This window comes from Sinocyclocheilus grahami, unplaced genomic scaffold (assembly GCF_001515645.1).
Source record: "Sinocyclocheilus grahami isolate Dianchi unplaced genomic scaffold, SAMN03320097.WGS_v1.1 scaffold986.1, whole genome shotgun sequence".
NCBI lineage: Eukaryota > Metazoa > Chordata > Actinopteri > Cypriniformes > Cyprinidae > Sinocyclocheilus > Sinocyclocheilus grahami.
In genome coordinates this window covers 53,011-80,751 of record NW_015506165.1, presented here as the reverse complement: position 1 = coordinate 80,751, position 27,741 = coordinate 53,011, and the positions used below count along the sequence as shown (strand labels likewise).

Genomic DNA, 27,741 nt, shown 5'->3' with positions numbered 1-27,741 from the left:
GGAAATGCCGCTTTACTAAATCCAGTCATGCACAAAAACACAAGTTCCTACTGTTTCAAAAGTGTTTAATAATGTCCTTTGGAGAGAAAACATTCATAATAATGCACACACACACTTTTTTAATAGACAGTAAGTGGTTAAGATTCTCCTAGTTCAAGGATGCTTGCATTTGTAAACAAAAATAGTGTGCCAATGTCAAACGCAATAAAACCATGCAACACTTTGGAAGTAAGACCGGTCGAAAGTGCAATAGACAATTAAAAAAATAAAAGTAAATACAAAAAATGTAACACATGTAATCTTAATAATTCACTCATCACTGAGTGGTGTGGACTGGCGATGAGTCGTCTAAATCATAGTGAAGTTCAGCCACTAAAAAAGACAAAGAAAACGTGTTTAAAAATCTATCTATCTATCTATTTTCAAAATTTAATTTATATTTCAATTATATAATTTTCAAAAACGTTATAGCATGACAGACCTGCTGAAAGTCCAGCTCAATGAAGCCACTTTGGTGCGGATCCAGCTTTTTGAATACCCCTGAAAATGAGAGGTAGGTTCACTAAAGATGCTCCAGAACTACAGGGGGCGCTGACCCTACACAAGGGCCCATTATAAACAGGCCTGGACACAATCTGCAGGCATTTTCTATGATGATTTTAGGGTCAAACCTGCTAAATTAGCCCAAATATTTAATAACCAAACACCGAAGGGACTTACGGAACATCATCTCCAGACGCATGAGGCAGGCCACATAGTTATCAAAGTCAAGAGTCATGTCTGTCTCGGCGTAACGTGCTACCAGTAGCTGAAATATAGTGTTATTAAGAGTGAAACCTAGAAGAGGAAAGAGAACATAAGCAGTGAGTATTAAAATATGCCACCAAAAGGATTTCTGTGAGAGTTTCTGAGACTCACCGGCTTCTTTCAGCGCCAAACGCAGCTCTGGAGTGCTTATGGTTCCGGAATCATCCATGTCATTCTTCTTGTAAATTCCCTGGGGTTATTATAAAATAGAGCAACATGTCATGACATTTAGACATTCTTTTAAATGGATAATTGTGTTAAAGGCTTCTGGTGGATCTCTTACAAGGTATCGCTGAATTTTCTTCCACAGAGTAGCGAACTCTCCCAAACCCAGTTTTCCATTCCCACTGTCCTGAGATACAGTTAAGGGACACTTACAATTCAACACCACCAAATTCTTGTAATTCCAGACTCAAGCACATACGATACACAAACAACAAAAAGTAAGCAACTGCAGCTGAGAGGATACATCCATGAGGTTCACTATGATACGACACGTCTCCAAACTGAAGCCGTCCGTCTTTATGTCAGTTCCTACAAAACAACACATAAAGCAGCTCCTCAGACTCAGACTCTTCGTTAGATCTCAAGCATAAAATAGAGGATGCAAGAGCCCTTACGTTTCGCAATGATTTTGTTTAAGATAGTCGTGAGCTCTGTGGCTGAGATTTCCATGTCCTATAGAGAGAAGTATGGTTTGGTTGCTCTGCTTTTCAAAAAAAAGTGTAACTGTTTACTGCATAACAAGTCGTCTCTACTTACAGCTCCAGCGAGTTTTACGAACATGCCTCTGAATCCAGAATCAACTTCACTGTCTGAGACAGTCTCCTGGAAACAAGAGGAAGCACAGTTTAAAAAAAATGTTCCATGTTCAATAAGACCTTTTGACAATATCTTGATTACCACCAAAAATGTAATAATAATAATTAGTAGTAGTAGTAGTAGTAGTAGTAGTATTGTTATTATTATTTATTAATGTATTATTAGTAGTAGTGGTAGTAATTGTATTTATTAATTTATTTTCATTTTTATTGATTAATTTGTTGTTATTATTATTATATTTATTATTGTATTTATTCTTAACATTATTTTTAAATTAAAAACTATCATTTAATTCATTAAGGAATTATCTTCAGCATTAATCAACCATTTGTGGCAGAGGAAAATATTAACAGTCAGTAGCTATGTTTTCATCCATTTATGCAAATTTTGAGATATTGCATTTAAAAATGCTTTATGGAAACACCAAGTTGCGGTTAAAATCTTAAAATTCCCATGCGATATGTATAGACTCAATAGAGGAGGATCATTTTTCTATCAGATTAGAAAATTTGCACATAAACGGACCATACAAAAAAAAAGAAAACAAAAAAAGTCATGTGACTTTGCCTCAACAGATTAGATTTGAAATTTTATTATTGATACTTTGCACCAATTTCACAGAAAGTGCTCATTTTGTTCTCTTCAACACATGGGATGGAAACGGTGCTTTATTGGCACATTTTTTTGTGATATTCCAATTTTCTGCATAAGTTGAATTTGCAACTTTGGATGGAAACATAGCTAGTGTAACGCTGTTGACTTACATCAGGTAGTTCAGCATCCACAGGGTCATCACATGGTCTGGGAATAGGCATAAGATTATCCAATCAAATTCAGAACCAAGTATTCAAAATAAGAAGATATACAGTCACATTGGCATATAATAGAGAAACCTCACACAGGTGAGATACATTACAGTGTTTCGGTCTGTTTTTCGGAAAAGACGCGGAGGCAAAAGTCTCCGTCCTTATTGGGTTCGAAGGTGGACGGCACGACGAGGTACTCTCCAGGAGGCAGCTTGAAGCGTGTGCAGACCTCTCTCAGGTTAATGAATGTCTCAGAGCGAGCTTTCTGCGCATGTGTCAGGAAGAAGTTCTTATCGAGGTGCACGTCGCGCTGACCGTGAAACTGACACAGACAAAGGCCAATCAGTGAGCCAGAAGTACTGTGATGAATAGTATGATTGGTCATGAGAAACACCCCGCCCCTCTTTGTAGTGTTACTCTTACCTGTGGAGGTACCTGTGGAAGCAAACAAAAACAAAAGGTTGATCTGATGTTAATGTAATCTGGGGGTTCTACTGAAGTAATTATGTTCATGTCCTCGCCATACATGAGAATCAAAATGTTTAGATGCTCCTTGTGTCTCTACTCACCTCATAAATTGCAAAGCCAATAGTGTGCATGTCCTCTCCCGCTTTCCTCAGACGGCGCCGGTTCTTCTGGATCAAACCCACCACGAAACTGCAGCCCACCTCATTATCATCTGGATCGTCATCTTCATCATTCAGCTTAATCACAAATTGAGGATTCATCCAGAATGTGTCTGAGGAGCAATGAATGGATGTCGTCAGCAAGATTATTAAGCAAACCAAACCAACCAAACTTTGACACTTTGACTTTTCAGGCATTTCAGAATGACCAAAATAGCATTTTTTGGTCGACTGGTTAGTCCAGTTATGCCGTCCCATTGCGCAAAGTCACATTACTTTTTTGATGTATTTATTCAGTAAATGTGTAGTTTTTGTGCATATTTTCTTATCGGATAAAACATTTATCCGACTCATTTGAGCGCATGATTTATTTATGTTTATTTTTAGAATTTATGCACATCTTGGCATTTCCATTCAGCCTTTTTATATGCGATAGCCCAAAATGCACATAAAAACAGGTGCATGGAAACATAGCTCGTGAATGGACATTATTATTAGCCAAACTACACGAACCAAACTTTATAACCCCAAGATGTGGGTAAAATAAAATATGCATAACTAGAATGGAAACACATTTACTCTATAAATTACAACACATTTACCAAATAAGTAACTTAATGAATGGACGCAGCCATTATTAAACAAACCAAACCAAACAAACTTTGTAACACTAAGATGCAGATAACATCTTGAAATACACATAACTAAAACATATGCTCTCAATCGAAAAAGATAATTCTTCTATCTGATAAGAACACATGTGCATAAACTACACTGGAAACACTTTTACCGAATACATTTTTCGATGCGCAACAAAATCTCAATGAATGGATGTAGCCGCCAGCAATATTATTAAACAAACCAACTAACCGAACTTTAGTGTAACACTAAAATGCGGATAAAATATTAAAATAAAAAATTTAAAAATATGTAATTGAGGTGGATAATTTTTCTATTCGCTAAGAAGACATGCGCAACAAAAAACTCCACAAATGGATGCAGCCATCAGCAATATTATTTAGCAATCCAAACATAATAAGTGCTAAGATACAGATACATATGCACTCAAGTAGGGCAGATCATTTTTATATCCGATAAGAAGACGTGCATAAACAAACTTTGTAACACTAAGATACAGATAAAATCTTAATATATGCATAAAAACGTATGCACTCAATTGAGGCAGATCACAGGAAACACATTTACCGAAAAATTTCTTGAAACTTAATGAATGGATCCAGTCCTCAGTAATATTATTAAGTGAAGTTATTAATGTAATGTCTGGAGGAGTACGCCCATCTAATCTTCCAATTAATACTCAAGTATAAAAGACAGCCTCTTACCACTTCCGTTGTTAGTTCTTGCGGCATCCCTCCTCCTCCCCATCTCCGCTTTTATGCATATTTACTTATTTATCTTTATGTCTATAGGGGGCTATCGGAGCTTGAGTAGAATAGTCTCTCTGAGCCCTCCATTGCAGACATCAAGCCAAATCTGTTTACCACTAGTGCTAAGATTATATGGGCACACAAACTCGTGAAACAAACCAAACCAACCGAAGTTTTGTGAATCAATTTTTGTACAGAAATGAAGCGATTCACAAAAATGAATCTGATCCCCGATGCCTGATGGTGTATTTGTGGATTTTGTGCTCACAAGCATTGTTTCTGCAGCCCCCAGCGGTAGAGCCTCTCCTCCATGTGCCGTCGTGGTTGGTCACGGCCCAGTGTTTAACTGAATCGCTGGTGATGGCGTCCGGGGTCAGAGTGCAGATCTCTATACGAGAGTAATGGCTAAGGAAATCTGAGAATGACATCCTGAACACAGAGAGAAAACGTACATAATATATAACGAGTGGAGAATAGGAATTTAAAATCCTAGCGTGTAGATTGCACTAAATCTAGATCCATAAAGAAGTTCGTAAACGCACCAGAATTCTCCATCCTCAGCGCTGGCGTTCGGCCGCTCTGAAGAAATATTGTTCCATTCGGATGAACTAAATGAAAGAAAAAATAAACAATCGGTGATGCTACCGTTTCCAAATTATTTCCATAGATAGCCATTAAAACTATGAATTCAACATAATTCACAGAGGCCATATCTTATCATTTTGTCAGGAGTCAGGATTTCTTGCATCCCAAATAGTCATGTGCACTTTAGACCCTCTCGTTGACCCTTAAAATTACAATACAATACAATACATCTTTATTGTCAACCATGGTTGAAATGTGTCTTTGACCATACCAGCAAAAACCAAATACACATACAGACACATACTACAAAACACATAAAAACCATCATACTGAATCACATAACTTTTTGATTAATAAATCCTAGTAATTAAACTTTTAGTTGTACTGTACCTTTAAGACTTGGATATGTGAATGACCTCTGCTCTGTTATTAATGATTAATTTCCAAATTCAACAATTTGTTTATTGATTTTAATATGTATTTATATGTAACAAAAATACATGCAAAAACACTGAGTAAACATTGGGTTTCATTCATTAATAAGTGTGTGGATTATTTATTTGAGTATGTGATTTTATTTTATTTTATTTATTTGCATGTGGTTTTAGGTGTTCCTACATGTTTTTGTAAATTTGGAGTAAATTTCAGTATGAACGTTACTGGTGAATCATGTTTTGTTTGTGAAGATGTTTGTAAGTAGATTTCATGCACAAATTCTTGAATACTAATGGTTAGTGAATGAGACCCACTTTTCAACCCAACAGTTTCAATTAAAATCATTTAATTATTGTCATGATACACATTTTATGTTAAGTCCTTGTGATTAACAAAATCAACAACCATTTTAATCACACAAGATTAACATTGTGCGATTGCGACCTCATTATTTCTGAATAATTTTTTGCTATTTTAGTTATAATCATGAACTTTTATAGTATCTCTGGTGCTGGCGGTAATGAAACCGTACCCATCACTCCAGGCTCCGGTCCACTCCACCTGCCCCCAAGGGTTGCGCATACGAACCAGTTTCTCCTTGCGGCCACGATAGTTCACCTGAGACAAAGCAGAATGCACTCTAATGACAAAATGTATTATATTATTAAAAACAGAGGCCTGCCAATAGCTCTATTCATACCTCGGTCGCCCCCGTGAGCGAGTAAGCGTGGCCTTTCACCAGCTTCTGACGGGTGACGGCTTCTGAATCAGCGGCACTAGTGATCTACATCACAGAATTACAAATAAAACAGGCATATCTGAAAATGGCCGTGGCTTAAGACCTAAAAGTGATTGCTGATTGGTCAGTATACTATTCCATAGATACTATTCCAACTTCAATTCAAATACAGGCAGAGGAATCTCACGTCGATGGAGCAGCCTAGCAAAGCTCCAGCCTCCAGGGCTTTCTGGATGATCTGAAACATGTTGGATGGTGCTTTCTGCAGATCGTAGCTCTCAGCGATGCCTCCAGTGAAATCCTCGAAACCCTCACTGGTGGATCCCCCAGACAGAGCTTCATAACAGCCGTTCACCCTGCCAGAGACCATAAAACATGTACATTACATGTATTTGAGCTCAGTTTGAGAAACTATTTAAGACCTACTGTTAAACAGTCTCATTAAGTGAAACTACTGTATATCCTATTAAATAAAATTTTTGATACTATACACCCTCATCCGTCCCTCGGGTCATTTTGACCCAAAACCCCCCCAAAAAAAGATTTTTTAAAAATCGAGTGTTGATCTTTATTGTATGAGACTTTGTTACATTTGAATTCGAGCAGTTTAAGTGGGTTCTAAAAAAAAAGTATCAAATGTGTCCCTCGCGGGTCATTTTGACCCGCCACTGGAAAAGCATGGAATTGACAAAAAAACTTTTTTGTTTTAATTTTTTTAATTTAATTTTGTCACACTTGAGCAGGAAGCACACACAAAAAAATGTGAGTCGATTCGAGGATTCTATGTGGGTGTAATAAAAAAAGTATTACACCCACAAGTATTACATTCATTTTGACCCAGCCATAGGAATGAATGGAATGTTCGAAAACCCCCCCAGCATTTTTTAATTTATTTGATTTTTTTGACTATATCTATCTATTATCTGACACAATCCAGAAAAGATGCATACCCAAACAAAGGGCTGAGACTGCAGAATGTCCTCAATGCACAAAAAACTCTCTATATGAAAGCCTTGAGATATATCTGAAAGCTTAATGAAGCCTCAAGTTGGTGTAGTTTTAAACATTTCACTTGTTTGGCTCATTTAAGAATCTCCATAGGGTTCTATAGGCCCCTCTAGTGGCTGTAATCATAAAATGCTATTTTATGTCATTTTTCCCCACCAGATGGCATCAGAGACACTCAGTGACCTAGGTCCTGATGGATGATCATGTTTAAAGTATAAATATGCAGAAATGGTCTTTCTTTGTTTTGTTTTTTTGGTGAAAAAATGTATAAAATATGCACATTTTTCAATGTGAATAAAATAAAAAATCACCAAAAAATAATACATTTTAAAAAACCTACATAAAAAATTTAAAATAAAATTCTGAAAAATGGACCAATATAAGCTTTCTGGACCAAAAATAAAATTAGTGTCATTTTTGGCCTTCGGGTCATTTTGACCCGCGAGGGACACTTTTGTGATAGGTTCGGGAGGGACGGATGAGGGTCAAAATGGACTTAATTGTTGTTTTGCACGCTTGAATGTCTACGAAAAGGATGGACTCCATTTGGGAATCATGAAATTACTTCCTTCTCTTTTATGTGATGGTCAAATATTTACTGAGTGGTTAAAATTTAATTCTCTACAAATAACTGGCTGTAAATGTGCTGTCGATTTAAACCTATAGAATGAAGAACAGAAAATATATAAGTGCAGAAAAAGAAAAACTATGAAGAGAAAATTATGTAAAAATGTATATATTGCCAAAAAATAATCCACAGCATTGAGTGCTGCAGGGGTAACATATTTGTTGTAGGCCAAAACCTGGAAAGAAGTTAGCATTTTAACATTTATGATTTCATTATCCTGAAGTCAGTGGGTTTTTCAAAATGGGTTTTTAAGGTTTGTGGTGAACACAAGCTCAACATATGCTCATGTTTTATTCTACCACATAAAATACATCAGTAATCCCCCTTATGATTTTTTTAAAGCTTTTACGTGGTTGTTAACAAGTGGTTAAATTGGACTACAGAGGTCTTCTAGTCACTAGTTAAAGTTAGAGAACTCATCTAGTCACTAGTTAACTTTTACAGCCTCGTTGTGTTTATAATCTCGCACTTGCAAACTATTATAACTCAGTCTTTCTGGAAAATGTTTTTAAATAAAGATTGAAAGAGTTGCCAGAAGCCTAATGTTGGCGATGGTGAAGTCATGTGGCCTTGGTGTAGTTCTTTTAGCCTATAGCCTAAGTTTAGCTTTTTACTTCTGCTGATTGCATTTAGGCATTAAAATTCATAAAAGTTGTGCTAATTTTTGAAGATAATCATGAAAGAATCATAAACTTTTTTTGGTCACAGACTTTGGTCAGTAATCCAAAAGCCATTGTAAAAATCAGATTGGGTTTTGGTCAAAGGAACCAGGTTGATAGTTACTTACAGGTTGGCCTACAATAGCATGTCATCACTGCAGCACTGCATATCATAAATACTCATGTATGACATCACCCCTTGTGGGCGGGGCCATTCCCATAGTTTTCATGAGGGTTCCAAAATTAGTAGCTCACTGGCTGTAAACGCATTCTTACACACAACAAATGACAGCTGGTCCACATTATGTGTTCAGATGACAATGATAAACACTAAAGAATAAGAGTAAGAGACAAATATATAGCAAGGGAGTGAAAAGCCACTAGCAAGACGGTGAGCACTAGGTTAAAAACATACTACGCAAAATGAAACACCCTCATTCCAAGAATACACCTGCTGTGGGTAAAGCCTGCTGTGCTTGTATGCAAGGTTCACTAACAACCAGATCCACACAGAACGTGTTGGGTTTTTTCGTACTAGTCTTTTAATTGACATAGAATTGTCCAAACGACAAATAAATTTTTTTTTTAAATTGTGCGTAATAATTCAAATCAGTTGACAGTCCTAAAGAAAACAAAGGATCATCCTGTTGATTATTCTTAGAAAGTAAGTTGATCTTCTGGTGGTGGCAGTTCTACTATGAGTACACAAAAAAAATACACAAGAAACAGCACACACAAACACTAACTTGGCATAGGCCTTCTCCAGCAGGGCGCTCCAGAACTCGTTTCCCTCGGCGGAGTGAACAAAAACCAGCTCGCCATCTTTCACCGGCAGCCGGTCATCAATGACAACATCCACCCACTCGCCAAACTGCCAGAACTAAAGGATGGAGGTCAAGGGTACAGACTCACATTATCTGTTCAATCTCAAAAAGTGTGTGAAACTGCAAAGACACCCATACACAAACATCTTAGAGTCAAACTCTCCATTAAAAAGCAAAAAGTACTTTTTGGAGACTTGTACCGTTGGACATGAACTATGTATTATGATGGTTTTTAGACATATACTATGCTATTACTATGTTTTTTGGACATGTACTACGGTATTACCATACACACTACCATTCAAAAGTTTTAATGTTTTTTTTTAAAGAAGTAACTTTTGCTCACCAAGGCTGCATTTATTTGATCAAAAATACAGTAAAACGGTAATATTGTGAAATATTTTTACAGTTTAAAATAACTGTTTTCTATTTGAATATATTTTATATTTATATATGAATATATTTTTGTGATACAAAGCTGAATTTTGAGCATCATTCCTCGAGTCTTCAGTGTCACATGATCCTTCAGAGTCCTTCACTCTAATATACTGATTTAGTGCTCAAGAAAAACGTCTTATTAATATTAATGTTGAAAGCAGTTGTGCAGCTTCATCTTTTTTTTGGAAACCATGATACTTTTTTCAGGACTATTATTTGAAATATAAATCTTTTGTAACATTATAAATGTCTTTACTGTCGCTTTTGATCAATTTAATGCATCTTTGCTGAACAAAAGCTTCAAATCACTTAATTTCTTACTGACTCTCTTTTACTGAACTTCTGAATGGTAATATAAATACATATGGTAATACCATGTTTTGGTTATGTACTACAGCACTATATTTCTTACATATGTACTGTATTACCACATTGCTTTATTATATAGAAACATGATTTTTTTTTGGATATTACTGTGTATTACCATGATTTTTTTTACCTACATTATGATTTTACAATTCTTTTTATTTATAAAAATGTACTATAGCATTACCATGTTTGTTTGCCATGGCAATACCATGTTTTCTGGGCATTCACTATGGTAATACCATGATATTACAGTAGTATTCTTTAAAATACCTTGGAGTAGCATGTAAACATAATGGTATATGAATATAGTTTCCATGGTAAATACCATCAATGTAAGGAGTGGTATATATTTTTGAATACTAATACATTTATAAAAAGCACCAAGCAACAAACTACTGCAAAAAAAAAAATAATGTCCATGTTTTTCATTAGCATGCCAATGAATTTATATTGTAACACTATAATGCAAAGTGATACGTTTACTCTAACAGTGTAACTTGCAGATACCTGGAAATGGAAGATTCCAGCGTAATTGTCACTGAAGCCCTGTCCAGCGGGCACCACTCTTGCCAGAACGTCTTCATTCAGGGTCAGAGAGGCTATGGCCGCTAGCAACCAGCAGTCACCTGAGAGACGGCGAGACAGGATGTGAGACTGTGACTGTGTTTACGACTGAAACAGCCACATACAGGCTTCTTTTCACTCAAATCTTTAATGATTATGGAAATTAAGTTACATATACTTGCATTTGGAATGCAAAGTGAAACTCTGACAACCATTTTTAACTTGACATTCAAAACGCCTGCAGACAAGCAAGGACAGGCACATTTTGAGGGATGCAAATGAAACTCATGATCGAACCAGGCAGCCAATGAGCGCCATTGTGGTTTTCGTGTCACGCCAAGTGGTGAGCTGCAAATCTGAGACAGCAGACGCATGTAGAAAATGCAGAGACTTGAATCTGCCCTCCTCAAAAGACAGCAGGCTGCTTTTCCTGCAGTCTGACACATGTATCACGTATGTTTCTAATGCAAGACTTTACGGGAGAAATACAGCCAAGTTCTTCTCTCTTGAACTGCAGCCTTTAATAACAAAAGAGGTTGTGTGCAAATTCCCACTGGCTAGTTTCTAGGTTTGGATGGTTTGTATTATGTGTTTGGCTCAGCCATTCGGTTAGTGGTAAACACAACAAACAGGAAGGAACGAGGCAAAAGAAAGTGAGATTAGGTATCGAAGGGGATGGTAAAGTTACTAAAGTTACTAGTGTAAGGCTAATAGAATGTAAATTAACTGTTGAGATAGAAAATAGAGATAGAAGTTGGGTGCTCCAAGTCCTCAGAACTGTTTAGATAGATAGACAGATAGATAGATAGATAGATAGATAGATAGATAGATAGATAGATAGATAGATAGACAGCAGCTTATTTCAGTTTGAGAAAACACTTTTTTAATAGCTTGGAATGAGGACTAGGTTAAAAGCATCCTTCGAATACTGATCCACCCTTATTCTAGGTATTACATTGTGTGAGTGTTTGCTTTTTCACAATGTTCACAATGAACTTAATTCATTGTTAAGGCTTCGTAGAATTAATAATGGACTTCACCACAGTTATAAGTAATGTGCATTATGCAATCAAATTAGGGAGTAAAGTAACACGTAAATTAACACCACCATAATACATTCAAGAAACAAATCAATTCAGTGGAATTCAGTTTTGTTTCAGTCAATTTACACCAAAAATCTAACATTCAGGTGTAAATGCACTTATGCCACTTTAAAACACACATTTTTGTAGTTCCAGCCTAGTCATTGTTGCTTGCAAACTATATTGGTGGCTTGCAGGTTTAGAGCCCAAAACAGCACTGCTAAAGTAAACATGCTTTTAAGATTAAGGAGAGCGTCCGAGTGCAAAAGTAGCATCATTTTTACTTTCCATTCAAAGTAATGATGTAAATAATGAGATACCTTTTATAATGAATCATGCAATGATGCACATTTGAGGTTACCTGACAGAACACATTTACAGTGTTGATTGCGCCACAGTATAAGCTAATTTTCTGGTTGAGGTATTAAAAACGTTAAGCACACAGTACTGACTTGCAGGTATCCTGTGTTTAAAGAATTAAGATAAGAGCGAGAAGAGATCTGTGACTCAGTGAGTTGCTGACTTGGAGACACGGTCTGTATAATGAACAGCTTCTTCACATTTAGTCAAACCAGTAGGATTAACAAAGAATCTCAACATTTGTTTCTTGCAGGTAGATGAATGTTTTTAATCTTTTACCCAGAGATCCTTGACAGATGTCCGTCCGTGTAGCTCCACCGACGATGAATTGTGGTTTTGAGCACAGCTCCTGCAAAGGACACCAACGTTTGAAATGCAGAATCGGGCTAATAATGTAATCAGATATGAAAAAGAAAGCATATAGACACTAAAACATTGAGCTTACATTCATATGTGGGTCTATATACAAAGATAATCATAAAATATATTTACTTATTAAAATAACAGCTGTTAATCTGACCACCTGGTGAAAATGAATAAACAGAATAAACAGAAATCGGCTACAGTAACCTTAGCAACAGTAGGCTGGTCGAGTTATTCGGATCAATATCGGCCGGATCATTATATGTGACCCTGGACCACAAAACCAGTCATAAGAAGCATGGTTATATTTATAGCCAACAATACATTGTATGGGTCAAAATTATGCCAAAAATCATTAGGATATTAGGTAAAGATCATGTTCCATGAAGATATTTTGTACATTTCCTACCGTAAATATATCAAAACGTAATTTTTGATTGGTAATATGTATTGCTGAGGACTTCATTTGGACAACTTTAAAGGTGATTTTCTCAATATTTAGATATTTTTGCACCCTCAGATTCCAGATTTTCAAATAGTTGTATCTCAGCCAAATAGGCTACACTCTAAAAAATAAAGGTGCTTCACGATGCTATAGTAGAACCTGCAACATCTGAAGAACCTTTCTGTTTCAAAAAAAGATTATTTGTGGTGAAAGAAGGTTCTTCAGATTATAAAAAGGTAAGAAAGAGATGTTCATAAGAAGCATGGTTATATTTATAGCCAACAATACATTGTATGGGTCAAAATTATGCCAAAAATCATTAGGATATTAGGTAAAGATCATGTTCCATGAAGATATTTTGTACATTTCCTACCGTAAATATATCAAAACGTAATTTTTGATTGGTAATATGTATTGCTGAGGACTTCATTTGGACAACTTTAAAGGTGATTTTCTCAATATTTAGATATTTTTGCACCCTCAGATTCCAGATTTTCAAATAGTTGTATCTCAGCCAAATAGGCTACACTCTAAAAAATAAAGGTGCTTCATGATGCTATAGTAGAACCTGCAACATCTGAAGAACCTTTTCTTCAGATTATAAAAAGGTAAGAAAGAGATGTTTTATAAATAACCTTTGACTGAATGTTTTTTTGTGGAACCAAAAATGGTTCTTCTATGGCATCGCTGTGTGTAGAACCTTTTAAGCAATCTTTATTTTTAAGAGTGTATTGTCCTGTCCTAACAAACCGCACTTCAATGGAAAATTTATTTATTCAGCTTTTAGATGATGTATAAATCTCAATTAAAAAAAAAAAAGACCCTTAAGACTCGTTTTGAGGACCACGGTCACAAATAGACAAAATACAGATTTACATAACACAAATATAAGACAAAACCTTTAGGAATTTTCTTAAAAAGTCTAAATGAGCATTTGGACGCACCTCTATAATCCCACACTGGTCACGAGAAGACTGTTTAAAGTTGGACTGTTTTGCAACGCCGCTGAAACGCAACGCTCACGACGCGACCCTAAAAAGCGAGACGCAGCCAAGAAGACCTCAGTTTGACGAATGCAGCTATTGAAGTCATTAGAAATAGCAAACAGAACGCAAGAACGCGACTTGTGCAAAGAAAAATGTACGAGAACCCTCTCGTTTGTAAAGAAAAGGATAACGGTACAACGTAACACAACTTAGGCTAAATAAAAAAATAGAAAGTGCATGATTCCCCGTTTAATCTTTACCAGTGAGCGAATGATTCCCTTAATATTTAACTTATGATACTGAAAGCATACCCCAGGTCTTTTCCAGGCTAGTCCTCTGGTTTTGTACGAGCTGGGTCCGAGTTCTTTAAAGCCCAGGGATTCGGGTGCGGCTGGGAAATTCGGGTCTGAGAACAGGGTCCCTCTGCCGAGACACTGGCTCCTGAGCGCCTCAAAGTCCTGGTTGAGGTATTTGGTGGCATTGGCGTTAGATCCAAACCCTGCAGCCTGCGCTCTCTTCTTGGCCAGGGTAGAGGCGACTCCCGACATTTTTTTTTTTCCACTTCAGAAGAGCCCAAGAAATCTGAGAAATGTAAAAATGTCTTGATCCTTCAACTTAGTTTACTGTGACTCTCCGCCCCAAACTTTCCAGGCGTGGTCAGGCTGTCATGAGCGCGTTATTGCGCGTTTTTACGCACACAGTGAAGAACAGGAAGAAGTGCGTTAACATTTATACACTGACAGCTACTGTGTCGCTGTGAAAACAATTACATAACATATCTGACTGACTTACTGATGCGGCATTTAGTATTATACTACAAAATTAATATTAATAGGCCTAACTACTTTTGTTTTAAAGTAAGTTATTGTTTACGTAAGTCTATTCTATTTGATCACAATGACTAAGTTGGCATTGGCATGTGGAGAAACAGCCATGCCAATTTAGTTTTAAATTAATAATAGATTGTGGAGTGTAAACTTCTTTTGCGCACACAAATAACATTCATTCAGGCGTTCGTTCATTCTGACATTTCCTTCCTAACGGTACCGATGAAGCTCTAAACTCGATTAGCTGCACAACATGGCCATCTGCCGGATATTAAAGTCGGTTCAGCCATTTCTAATCGGTAGGATGTAGCACTGTTCGTATGTTTTGATTGATATTGAGCCAATTATATGTAATTTAACCCTTAATAATGATACTTGAGAATGTTTTGTATATATGGCACTACTGGACAGAATATATGCAAACAAAAAATATATATTTATTTTCCGTGGATCCCAATAAGGAAATGAAATTATTACTATGCTTTATTTATCTCTGTGGGAGAGGAAGTTAGTAGGAAAAGAGGGGTGATTTGAGCCTGTGGGGAAGTTGACCCACCCCTCGTTTCTAAGCAACCTTAAACAAAATAATTCCCCCATGATATTAGCTCTAACCCTCTGGATTATACAAGTATGTTAAAAGTATGTTAAAAAGATAGAAGTGTGGTAATTTGAGGCAAAAGTCCTGAGGTAAGTTGAGCCAGTGGCTCACCCCTTCTTATGATTATAGAGTATTATTTTACTGTATTCTACATTATATTTCATTAAGTTTAGACCAAACATTTTTGATGTTGTTCTTGGTTTTGAACTTGATTTTGTTCTGCAAATTTTAAATAGGCCATTGAAGTTTTTATGAAATTGTATTTCCCTGCAGCATTTATAAGTCTGATGTTGAGTACTATAGTTCTGTAAGATCAGTTGCTTTATTTATTCATTCATGTTGAACATTATTTTTTGACATTTTAAAATCATTCTAAAAATGCCTTCAAAGTTGTGAACTGTATCTTTAAATAAAACTTCCATCCATCCATTCTATTATCCAAACCTCTTTGTCCTTATTAGGGTCGCTGGGAGCTGGATCCCAACCCAGCGTCTTGAGCCACAGATGGGGAAACTTCCTGGATGAATGGTCAGTCCATCACAAGGCTCACACATTGAATTGAACAAGTCATTTTTATTGAAATTCTCTTCCTTTGATATAGCATGAGGTGAACATGTTCAGTCTTATTTCAGAATAATCAGTGGCACAGTTTAACTCCATGTGGCTTAACCTACCCTCTCCCTTGGCTCAATTTACCTCTCAATGGGGGCAAGTTGAGCCAAGAGAGCACTTTTTTCTGGAAAGGTATATTTTAAAAGCAGTTTATTTTAGATCCATTGTGATTATTCCCAAGGATGCACCACATCCTGAAATGTATGTACATGTATAAATTGGACCCATTACTGTCATGTCCTCACTTTAAACACGGCACAAGTAAAACATGGCTCAACTCACTCCCTAGTTAACACTGTACAAACAGAAATGTTATAATATACCAAACAATACAGAAAACTCCGAATCGCAATCACAAAATGTTCGGTGACTTAAGCAAGTGATTTGATATTTTGACATTTGTTAGGGGGGAAAAGGGGTGATTTGTGGTATCTATCTAAGATTTTGAGATTGCATAAAACCATTAATAAGCTAGAACTTTTAATCCCACAAATGTTAACGCGATGGTATATATTTGCCATTCTAAACACTTTGTGACAATAGTTTGAGGAGGGCAGTTTTCTGCTCCATCATGATGATGTTATGAATTCCTTCATGTTCATAACTTATCATATCTTATTAACATATCTGCCATTAATGGCCTACATATATTTACATATTTTTAAATGTAAATATATAATATGCATGTGCAACGTAAATAACATTTACATTCCCTTCTTTCCTTCCTTCACTTATACATTTCCTAAAGTAAAGTAAATGAACTAAAGTGTTTACATTTTATTCAAAATGTATCTACTACAATGTGCTTTAGTTCATTTTGCATCACTTGGTTACATGATGTGTAAAACGAAGTGAAAGCAACACCTGCCTCTATGTGTTGACAGGTGGGTCTGACTCCACCCCTCACTGCTTTACCATACAGCAGCTCTCACTTTACAACCAGCATCAGTCTCAGAGAAACACGCACACTACACAAGCTTCAGAGAAACCTGAGTAAAGGGCAGCATGTCTAATATCGCTAAAGTTCTTTCTAGGAGGCAGGACAGAGGAGAAGGAGTGGGAACAAACGAGAAGGCAATTCCCTTCAACAAGCAGGACTACCAGACCCTGAAGCAGGAGTGTCTGGTGAAAAAAACCCTGTTCTGTGACCCGACCTTCCCTGCCGAATCCGACTCTCTGGGATACAATGAACTCGGACGGTACTCCTTCAAGACCAGAGGAGTGCAGTGGAAGAGACCTAAGGTACTGCAGTGAGTGTTTGCTTTCTTCCACACAGGTGGAGTTTGGGTAAATATTAAGGTGTGTTTTATAGAATTTATTTCTACATGAGACGAACCTTAAAATTTATTTTACCCAATTACCCAATATATGTTTTCCTGCGTGTGCGCCGATATGCTCACTATGGTAACCGACGGCGGCTCAGGTTTCTCTTTAGGTGTGAGGATGATCTTATGTGTGTGTTGATACTTACAACATGCAGACTCTCTACTCATCAGTTTGCACTGTTATATAAATACGATGCTTTTTATCTGTATTTTTTTCTTTTATGAACACCCAGGCCACAGCACACTAGTTCAACTGAACCATTTACATGTGCTGTTTGCTAAGAGCAAATACAAGCTATTGTTATTTAGGTGTACCTTTAACGTAACACTATCACCTATAATTGTTCTCACATTGTCCCTTTTTAAAGGAGCTCTGCTCAAACCCGGAGTTCATTGTGGACGGCGCCAAACGGACAGACATCTGTCAAGGAGCTTTAGGTGAGGAACAAGCCTTTTGATCAGAATGATGTTCGGGTATGACCTGTAGCATAATTCATAAATTATTTACGAATTCCAGTAACAAATACAGGTGATGTGCAGCATTAAAAAAAACGTGATGCATATGGAATTTCAGGATATTTTTTTATGCATTACTATATTAAATCTGCTGGTGTGTCTGCTTTATGTTGACGTGAGTAAACTTTCCTCCACCCCAAACCCACACAGACTCGTATTGTGCCGTGCTAATGACCATGACACAACAAAGATAATCGCTATATCAGGAATTATGCCACATTTGTGGCTTATGTGATACTCAATTTCTCAAAAACACATTAAATAACTTCTTATGATTATAGAGTATTATTTTACTGTATTCTACATTATATTTCATTAAGTTTAAACCAAACATTTTTGATGTTGTTCTTGGTTTTGAACTTGATTTTGTTCTGCAAATTTTAAATAGGCCATTGAAGTTTTTATGAAATTGTATTTTCCTGCAGCATTTATAAGTCGGATGTTGAGTACTATAGTTCTGTAAGATCAGTTGCTTTATTTATTCATTCATGTTGAACATTATTTTTTGACATTTTAAAATCATTCTAAAAATGCCTTCAAAGTTGTGAACTGTATCTTTAAATAAAACTTCCATCCATCCATTCTATTATCCAAACCTCTTTGTCCTTATTAGGGTCGCTGGGAGCTGGATCCCAACCCAGCGTCTTGAGCCACAGATGGGGAAACTTCCTGGATGAATGGTCAGTCCATCACAAGGCTCACACATTGAATTGAACAAGTCATTTTTATTGAAATTCTCTTCCTTTGATATAGCATGAGGTGAACATGTTCAGTCTTATTTCAGAATAATCAGTGGCACAGTTTAACTCCATGTGGCTTAACCTACCCTCTCCCTTGGCTCAATTTACCTCTCAATGGGGGCAAGTTGAGCCAAGAGAGCACTTTTTTCTGGAAAGGTATATTTTAAAAGCAGTTTATTTTAGATCCATTGTGATTATTCCCAAGGATGCACCACATCCTGAAATGTATGTACATGTATAAATTGGACCCATTACTGTCATGTCCTCACTTTAAACACGGCACAAGTAAAAACATGGCTCAACTCACTCCCTAGTTAACACTGTACAAACAGAAATGTTATAATATACCAAACAATACAGAAAACTCCGAATCGCAATCACAAAATGTTCGGTGACTTAATTTAAGCAAGTGATTTGATATTTTGACATTTGTTAGGGGGGAAAAGGGGTGATTTGTGGTATCTATCTAAGATTTTGAGATTGCATAAAACCATTAATAAGCTAGAACTTTTAATCCCACAAATGTTAACGCGATGGTATATATGTGCAGCATTAAAAAAAACGTGATGCATATGGAATTTCAGGATATTTTTTTATGCATTACTATATTAAATCTGCTGGTGTGTCTGCTTTATGTTGACGTGAGTAAACTTTCCTCCACCCCAAACCCACACAGACTCGTATTGTGCCGTGGTAATGACCATGACACAACAAATATAATCGCTATATCAGGAATTATGCCACATTTGTGGCTTATGTGATACTCAATTTCTCAAAAACACATTAAATAACTTTTAGCATTTAACGATCAACATTTAATTTGTTGATCAGAATGATGTTCGGGTATGACCTGTAGCATAATTCATAAATTATTTACGAATTCCAGTAACAAATACAGGTGATGTGCAGCATTAAAAAAAACGTGATGCATATGGAATTTCAGGATATTTTTTTATGCATTACTATATTAAATCTGCTGGTGTGTCTGCTTTATGTTGACGTGAGTAAACTTTCCTCCACCCCAAACCCACACAGACTCGTATTGTGCCGTGCTAATGACCATGACACAACAAAGATAATCGCTATATCAGGAATTATGCCACATTTGTGGCTTATGTGATACTCAATTTCTCAAAAACACATTAAATAACTTTTAGCATTTAACGATCAACATTTAATTTTAAAAAACACTGCCCAGTTAAAATGATACATGAAGTTCCAAAAGAAATGGATCGAACTCAATTGAAACTGAAGTGATATGACTCAGTGCCTCCTTCAGTTTTTTTCATCCGTTTTGGTAAAAAGCATAAAGTAGAAGGCATACAAAGTAAGAGGTATCATTTACTCTTAAAAATAGAGGTTCTTTATTCACATTCATGGCTCCATGCGAAACTTCTAACATCCGTGGAATCTTGTCATTCCACAAAAAGGTAAAAAGGTTCCTCTTTTGAATATTGAAATGTTCTTTTTCACAACAAGAAGAAATGGCTCTTTTAGAACTGTTCACTGGAAGGTTCTGTGAAAACACCCTTTTGGAAGTTTTACTTAAGAATGTTCATGACCATAGCACAAATGGTGTGGCACGAAATACATGCTCAGGTTTCAGTGGCAAGTGGATAAGAACAAAAGTATGAACAACAATAATAGTGATGCTAGCTTTAGCAACCACTAATTAAAGTTACCTCACAACGCAAGTGCATTTCATGTGTTGTGGAAAAACATATTGTGAGATATGGGAGTGGTTAAAAACCTATACTTAAAGTTAAGATTAAAGGTTGTAGGTTCAAACCCCACAATGGTCCAACCACCATCACCATTGAGCAAGATGTATACGCGCAGGATGCTCTTTGAGCAAAACATGGAAGCCCAGGTTGATCCTTGAGGGCTATATCTGTAAAAAGTAAACTGGAAGTCAGTTTGCATTAAACAATGAGCTCAATGCAGAAGTATCTAATAACATTTGATTCATTGGCAGGTGACTGTTGGTTGCTGGCGGCTATTGCATCTTTGACTCTGGATAATGCAATTCTGGAACGTGTAGTTCCACCTGGACAGAGTTTTATAGAGGACTATGCCGGCATCTTTCACTTTCAGGTCAGAACATACATGGGATCAAAATGTCTGAGACCACACTAAAGATCTGGGATTGAAAACCTACAAGAAAAGTAAAAAAAAAAAAAAAAAAATCACAGAACAGAAAAAAATACAAAATTATTTTCACTAGTGGTCTCAGACTTTTGGACCTCATGTGAGTATTAATTACAACACATAACCCTATTAGAAGTCCAATGATAGATTAAGGGGACACTCTCAGACTGATCGTTGTTATTCACATCTCTTTAGCTCTGGCAGTTTGGTGAATGGGTGGATGTTGTCATTGATGACCGGCTGCCCACCAGAGATGGGAAGCTGCTGTTTGTTCATTCAGCCGAGGGCTCGGAGTTCTGGAGCGCCCTGTTGGAAAAGGCCTATGCAAAGTAAGTGTACAGTATGTGTTTATTCATCATAAATTACCTGCTACTATCCCAAACTGTAGTCATCAGTAGTAGATAACATCAAGATACTGAGTCATCTGAAACCGTTGGTAAACACTGTGCCAAACCACTACCTACAAAACACACAATGTTCATACAACATGTCACATATCCATGACTTGACCAACCGGTGGCGCTGATTATTCCCATATTATGAAGGCTTAACGGCTCATATGAAGCTCTGACGGGAGGTTCAACCACTGAGGGTTTTGAGGATTTCACTGGAGGTATCGCTGAAAACTACGAGTTGAGCAAAGCTCCTCCATACCTATTTAAGCTCATGCAGAAAGCACTGATGCTGGGATCATTACTGGGCTGCTCCATTGATGTGAGTCACATTCCATTTCTGTTGTTTCACATCATTTAAACTTATAACTGTGGTCTGTGGTCTAATTAATAAACACAGTTCAAACACCTAAGCTTTTACATTATTTGTGAAGATTTAGGATATCAATTTCCTTGTGAAACCCAAAAAATTTGCTTGTGCTTGTGGGTGTTTTGCAGGCGACTTGCAAACAACACTTGCCACATATGCAAATGGATTGGACTCACCCATATTTAAAGAAGGATTTTGTGTCTGGAAATATCAAATGTTAGCTCAATTGTGGCTCACACTAAATATCAGGAGTTTCATGTGTGATAATGATTATCATTGCTGTAATACATAATAAATAGGGATGCACTGATATAAACATGTTGGCTAATAGTAATTTTTATTTTGAAGCTGATAACCACTATATTGTCCAATATACAGTATATACACACACACTACTAGTGTGTCTTATTTCACGGTATGAGAAATTTTATTTCACTATAACAATATAACAATATATATATACATATATTGATATAGATATTTTTACTTTTTTAATTAAAAATAAGAACAAAGAAACTAATTACAAACACAACAGAACAAAAATAAAAGTTAAATAAACGTGTTTTTCAGCTACAGTAGGTTTATTTAACATCTAGTAAGTAATACTACATAAATGTAATAATGAAGTGAATAAAACACTGTTTAGTCTTCACTGCATGAATCAAATATGAATTGAATCCTATTAAAGAGCATCTTTTGTTGTTTTCATATTAACATAAATGACAGACAGCTGCAGATAAAATAGGCCATTTCCCTTTAAGACAGACTGCACGGATCCAATATAGTGAAACACATCTAGTTTTCACCCAATTGTTTACATTTACGACTGTGTTTAAATTACGTGAATACTCCACATGACAAGCATTTTGAAATAATTGTGCATTTGACCATTTAAGCACAATAAGACGAGAAAGAAAAATCCTTTAAAATCCCTGCTGTGTAAAAAAAGTGCCATTCCTCGATCCAGCCAGGTTAATACAGCATGGTGCAGACTCCACCCCTCTAAATCTGGTACCGGACCTAGTTGAAACACCCAGACATGCACCTGGCAAGTTGCGAAGATAGCGCCGACACCATCAGCATGCACACAGCCGAGTAGCATGGACTAATGCGCATACAGGGTGTTCATAATAAAGCAACAAGTGAATTGGTGCATATATCTGACCAGCTTATATAAGCAGGACACATAAACGTTTTGAAAATGAGGACACAGAAATTAATTGGTGCATGCCACATAAACCCGGCCCCATAGCAGGACATATATATTACACATCCATTGTAACATTGCAAAGCGAGGTAAACACACAGGAGTAACAGTAGAGTAGCAAGATAACAGCTGAAGCCCTTGAAGATTACTGAACAAAGTGTAAAAACAGGAAAATGTGCTATAAGCGCCTCAGTCATCCAATAACTACTCAGCCGCTGTCTTCTTCTTGCACAGACACAACATGCAGTAAGAAAGAGGGAATCTCCACATTATAAAACCTAGCATGTGTTAGTTGCAAAGACTATCCTGCCGCCAAACAAATGTCCTGTATAGACATACCTTTAAACCAGGCCCATGACGATGCCAAACTCCTCGTGGAGTGGGCTCAAACACCTATTGTGCAGTCGACTTCTCTGGAGGCACAAGACAAAACAAAGTTCTGTCATGACAAATCTCGGAGGGACTGGCATGGTAATGTACATGACAATGTTAATGTATTTGGTCTTGGCGGAATAGCATAGTACTGAGTCTTGCTACTGCCAATACATCCACAACATGCTGCTGTGAGCATGTAAAAAATACTGCTGCTGCACATATAACTTATATGAATAACCCCCATAGCATACATGATCACCCCATAGCAGATCTATACAGGTGGAGCTGGGGGAGGTGGAGGGTTTCTGAAGTGTGCTGTAACTGCTACCACAAGCATTAGCCAAGTATTTGAATGTTGAGCAGCAACCTCATTGGCTACCAATACAGGAGAGAACCAGTCAGCTGTGCCATGTGATAATGATGACATTATGTCATATTGAGTTAGATCCATCGGACTGCGCCATCTAGAGTTTCATGCCAGAACTTTCGTATTTGACAGAGAGGGCTTGTAAATCCCCCACACACTTTCCAAATTCCAAAGCTGCAGTGCCGTCTTGAATGAGAGCACTCTCAGCTCTCTCATCTAAGTCGGCTGCATATATATAAGCATATAGTACATGAACAGGGCAATAGCACATGCTTTTTATATCTTACGTCAGATAGGAATGTGGCCCAAAACTTAAACTTCTTATATCAAGCTGCTGCAGCTTCTGCCTCTGCGGCTCGGCGGCAGAGGGGAAAAGAAGTGAGCGGACAGTTTATCTGTCATAATGTAAAAGACTCACCAGAATGCTGCAGGGAACAGCAATCCAGGCACCGTCCACTGGAGAGTGTGCCTTCAACGGCAGGCATTAGGAGTCTTAATAGCTATGTGAACGAAAAAGATTCTGAGGTTTTATGGCACTCGGCACTGACTTTATAGTGGCTGAGCCCGCCAACCAGGCAAGCACTAAATGACATTGGCTATTGCAGCGCAATAGCTTGATTCAGTAAGGCTTCATGAAGGTTTGAAGAAAGGGATTTCCCCTAGCGTTTTACACAATGTCGAGAGACTGACTTGAAATGGAACTCTATTTAACATAAAGCTGGTCCCACTCTGTATTTCCTCATTCATGCTTGTTTCATTTTCACTCCTAGGTCAGGTGTATATAATTTGTTAGTGTGCCATGCAATATATTAATTTACCGCAAAAATACAGTAAAAACTGTAATATTGTGAAACATTGCGACTAGAAACAACACAACCAGCAGAACCACCAACTTTACAATCCCTATCACATCGTCTTAGTTCCAGAGGTGTTTGTTTCCCATTCATTTTCTACAATTTCTTCAAAGATAAAAAAATAAATAAAGACAATAAAGAGTCCTGAACTAAACCAACCTGCTCCAAGATGAATCACAACATTTAAAACTTTAATTTGAAGCAATTCATGGGTAGTGTAGTTCTTCACCTGGAGTTTGGAAAGAATATGGATTAATTGCCTCTAAACTCATGGTAGGTCTGTCTCCAGATGTTAAAATAATGTGATTTTACTTCCAGACCGCAACTGTTGCCCTTTATTTAACACACGTTTCCAGTGACATAACCATCAACATTATCACTAAATATTTTTGTGGTGAATTGTATGAATTTGAACACTGAGTTATACAATATTCTTTGGTTTTTCAGATTCCAGATGAGGTGTGTATGAGCTCAACATGTTTTGTACATAAGAGTAACTGAACACCACAATCATAACTAATTGTTCTTAAATTTTTATGATACTATGGAGACTCTAAAGAGACATGATGGTGGTTAAAAAAGGAAGAAAAATATATATATTTCAATGCTTTTTGCGTTCCCCTAAGAAACTTTGCATTCATTGGCAAAACGTTTGTGATGGACATAATATGAGGTGGAAGCAAAAATTAAAAGTTTTTTAAAGGAACACAATCCTTTTGTTAGGGAACTTAAAGCTTTTTTGCGTGAACACAATTGTTTTGCAAGAGAATGTGAAAATTTGGCGTGAACATTAAAGCATTAAAATGACATTTTTCCTCCCATTTTTTCTAAATACAACTTAACCACTGATTTCTAGTTGTGTCCTCTTTTGGAAGGCCAAACAAAGTAGTTTCACTTTCACAACGAAACACATGGCAGCCTAGAGTGAGGAACGGCCAGTGGGCTAGAGTGAGCAGAGGCCGGCGGATTCGACGAAAGAGCGTCCGGCTGGCTTGCGGCAACCACATGTGACGACCCCGGGCTGGACTCCACTTCATCCACGGTGAAAGCCGATCCGGCGATCCACAGCACGAAGTTGATGTATTTCCTCAGTGACCAGCACGGATCAGCTCTAGGCATGACGAAGCGGATATCGTCCTCTTTTGGAAGGCTAAACAAAGTAGTTTCGCTTTCACAACGAAACACAGCGCCTTCACGACATGGCGGTGGTGGCAACAATACTACAGCGAGAATCAAAGTTACGCCTTCTTTCATTGCGTGAACATTTGGGAGGCGTTATGCAAATCTTCCCACATAGTGAGGTAGATATGTGGGGGCGTGTTAGAACGAGCCGTTTTAGGAAGGTGTGGCTGACTCTTAACTTTTATAAAGAATATCTCTTTAGATTTGAGACTTTAGTCTTTGCAACTTTTACAGATCTTCTTTATGCACGAAGAGCTTGTAACACTCCAAAGAGAAAGGAAAAATTGAAATCGCATCATATGACCCCTTTAAATATTTACTTGAAGCCCCCCTGAGAGTTTAAGTTAATATTTTTAATAAATTTCATCTACAAACACGGCAACCAAATTAACCATGATAACCCTCCTATAACCCTTGACATTGGTCCAGAAAGATGGCAGCAGCAAACTCGGCCTTGTGGAGTTTCATATACTGTGGAAAAAGATCCAGAAATATTTGGTATAATATATAATTTGGTTTAAATCAAAGATGAAAATCTGTAATATCAGCTGATAATCAACATGGTACAGATCTATTTTGCATCCCTACTACAGAGCAACAACTTTGTGGGCAATAAAGTTCTGTAAATTCTTCATTGTATTTAGTGATGTTAAATAGTTAATGTGGATTTTCTGTCATACCTCACCAGGAGGTTTTTAAGAAGCATGATACAGACAACTCAGGCACTATGAGTTCCCATGAGATGAGAGATGCCGTGAAAGAAGCAGGTAATGAGTCTATGGTTAGTCAGACCATTGAGGACAACATAGTCATTAATTTCTTCTAAAAGTGGTCATAATAAGGAGTGCATTAATGGTTGTATTTGCTTTTCCACAGGGTTCCAGCTGAACAATGAGGTACTTGAGGTGATAATCTCACGTTATGCTAATCAGCAGTATGCCATTGACTTTGATTGCTTTGTTGGCTGCCTGATTCGCCTGGAAATGCTCTTCAGTAAGTTTTGCTGAAGATTATCCAGTTTAAATTACTGGAAATAAATAGCTATGAATAGAGATTACAAAAATGTGTTAATGCTGGTTTACTGTAACATGCTCATCTGTGCTCTACACAGAAATATTTAAAACGTTCGATAAGAAGAACACTGGGAAAATCGAGCTGGATATCCTGCAGGTGACGCACAAGTGTGAATGTGGATTAAGATTTTTGTATTTTCTCAGTTTAGCGTTTTCATTTACAAATGTGTTTTTTGTGTGTGTTTTGCAGTGGCTGTGCTTGGCCCTGAGTTGAAAATCCATTTGGCCTACATTGCACCAGAATTGCACTAGATTTGTATCGTGAAAAGCGCTACACAAATAAACTTGGAAAAACTTGAACTTGAATACCAATAAGTACAATCAGAGTAAAATCAGAGGGGTATCTAAATTTGGTATTGCTTACAGAATGCAATTTGTTTATGGTGCTCATCTGCTGAAAATAAAACCATTCACAGATACCTCGTGACTGTTTTTTTTATGTGAGAGACTTATGATTCATTAGCTGCTCAATAACTAAAAGAATAATAAAGCACTACAAAGTGTTAAAAAAATAATCATATTACCAAGCAGCATAGTAACGTTACCAAGTAGCCTACGAGTGTGCAAACATCCAGCAGCGTAACTGGAATAACTGGAAACGGCTACCGGAAGCCTTGGCTTGCACATTCAACTTCAAAATGGCCACGAATGCTCTTAAGTTAAAAACTAAGGTCGATATAATATATAGTAGCTGTATTTTATAGGGCTGAATATAAGCAATAGACAATACTCACCGAATTTACACTGTCTTCCAGCAAGTATGGAGATTAGTAGGCTACACAAGGAAGGACAGGATTTGACACAACCTGTTTTTAACGTTTGCGTCACTTTAAGTCTCGAGTCCCAGATAAATACGTCTGAGGATTGAGTTTACCATAACGACCTGAGAATCCTTTTCAACTGTTAACCGCAATCATGATCGCGTCTGTAAACTGTTTAGAATCAGAACAAGCGACGCGCGATTCGCTAATGATTCACTCGTCTGAGTCGGTTCTTTTCAATTAACAGTCGTTAAACGGATTAGCAAATCTATCTGAATCGATTCGCGACTGAGTCATCCGAACAGTCCACTCACACTCTGAATCGTTTGGAGCAGTATCTCAGTAAAATGGTAACAGGATCATTTATAAAACAGTACATTTGGTAATCTCTCAGTAGCATTGTATATGTATGTATGTATATATATATATATGTGCATAATATTATGCAGTAGCATTTTGA

The 27,741-nt window shown here is 37.0% G+C and overlaps 2 protein-coding genes across 2 annotated transcripts; one reads left to right on the top strand and one right to left on the bottom strand.

Annotated features, from left to right (window-relative positions):
- Nucleotides 1-48: 48 nt before the first annotated feature.
- LOC107565172 (calpain-2 catalytic subunit-like) lies at nt 49-14,605 on the bottom strand. Its single transcript, XM_016250392.1, has 21 exons — nt 14,246-14,605; nt 12,420-12,489; nt 10,642-10,760; nt 9,250-9,383; nt 6,396-6,564; nt 6,170-6,253; nt 6,002-6,087; nt 4,992-5,057; nt 4,718-4,878; nt 3,005-3,174; nt 2,859-2,870; nt 2,546-2,757; nt 2,394-2,430; nt 1,570-1,635; nt 1,428-1,485; nt 1,277-1,341; nt 1,091-1,159; nt 919-997; nt 721-837; nt 482-540; nt 49-372 (listed from the first exon to the last, which is right to left on the bottom strand). Exons 1-21 carry the CDS (start codon nt 14,480-14,482, stop codon nt 349-351), a joined length of 2,094 nt encoding a protein of 697 aa, XP_016105878.1. The 5' UTR covers nt 14,483-14,605; the 3' UTR covers nt 49-348.
- Nucleotides 14,606-16,933: 2,328 nt separating this feature from the next.
- Nucleotides 16,934-26,919, top strand: LOC107565180 (calpain-2 catalytic subunit-like). Its single transcript, XM_016250402.1, has 10 exons — nt 16,934-17,213; nt 17,665-17,734; nt 20,528-20,646; nt 20,896-21,029; nt 21,246-21,414; nt 25,862-25,945; nt 26,136-26,214; nt 26,324-26,440; nt 26,559-26,617; nt 26,711-26,919. Exons 1-10 carry the CDS (start codon nt 16,977-16,979, stop codon nt 26,732-26,734), a joined length of 1,092 nt encoding a protein of 363 aa, XP_016105888.1. The 5' UTR covers nt 16,934-16,976; the 3' UTR covers nt 26,735-26,919.
- Nucleotides 26,920-27,741: the final 822 nt, after the last annotated feature.

What these genes read in the sequence shown, in the direction of transcription:
- LOC107565172 (XM_016250392.1), bottom strand. Translation starts at nt 14,482, where the DNA reads ATGTCGGGAGTCGCCTCTACCCTGGCCAAGAAGAGAGCGCAGGCTGCA. An exon ending in TGCTAGGCTGCTCCATCGAC is followed by an intron (nt 6,254 to 6,395) that starts GTGAGATTCCTC and finishes TCTGTGATGTAG; the next exon opens with ATCACTAGTGCCGCTGATTC. An exon ending in AGAAAATTCAGCGATACCTT is followed by an intron (nt 998 to 1,090) that starts GTAAGAGATCCA and finishes TAATAACCCCAG; the next exon opens with GGAATTTACAAGAAGAATGA.
- LOC107565180 (XM_016250402.1), top strand. Translation starts at nt 16,977, where the DNA reads ATGTCTAATATCGCTAAAGTTCTTTCTAGGAGGCAGGACAGAGGAGAA. An exon ending in TACTGGGCTGCTCCATTGAT is followed by an intron (nt 21,415 to 25,861) that starts GTGAGTCACATT and finishes CTCCTATAACCC; the next exon opens with TTGACATTGGTCCAGAAAGA. An exon ending in TCGAGCTGGATATCCTGCAG is followed by an intron (nt 26,618 to 26,710) that starts GTGACGCACAAG and finishes TGTGTTTTGCAG; the next exon opens with TGGCTGTGCTTGGCCCTGAG.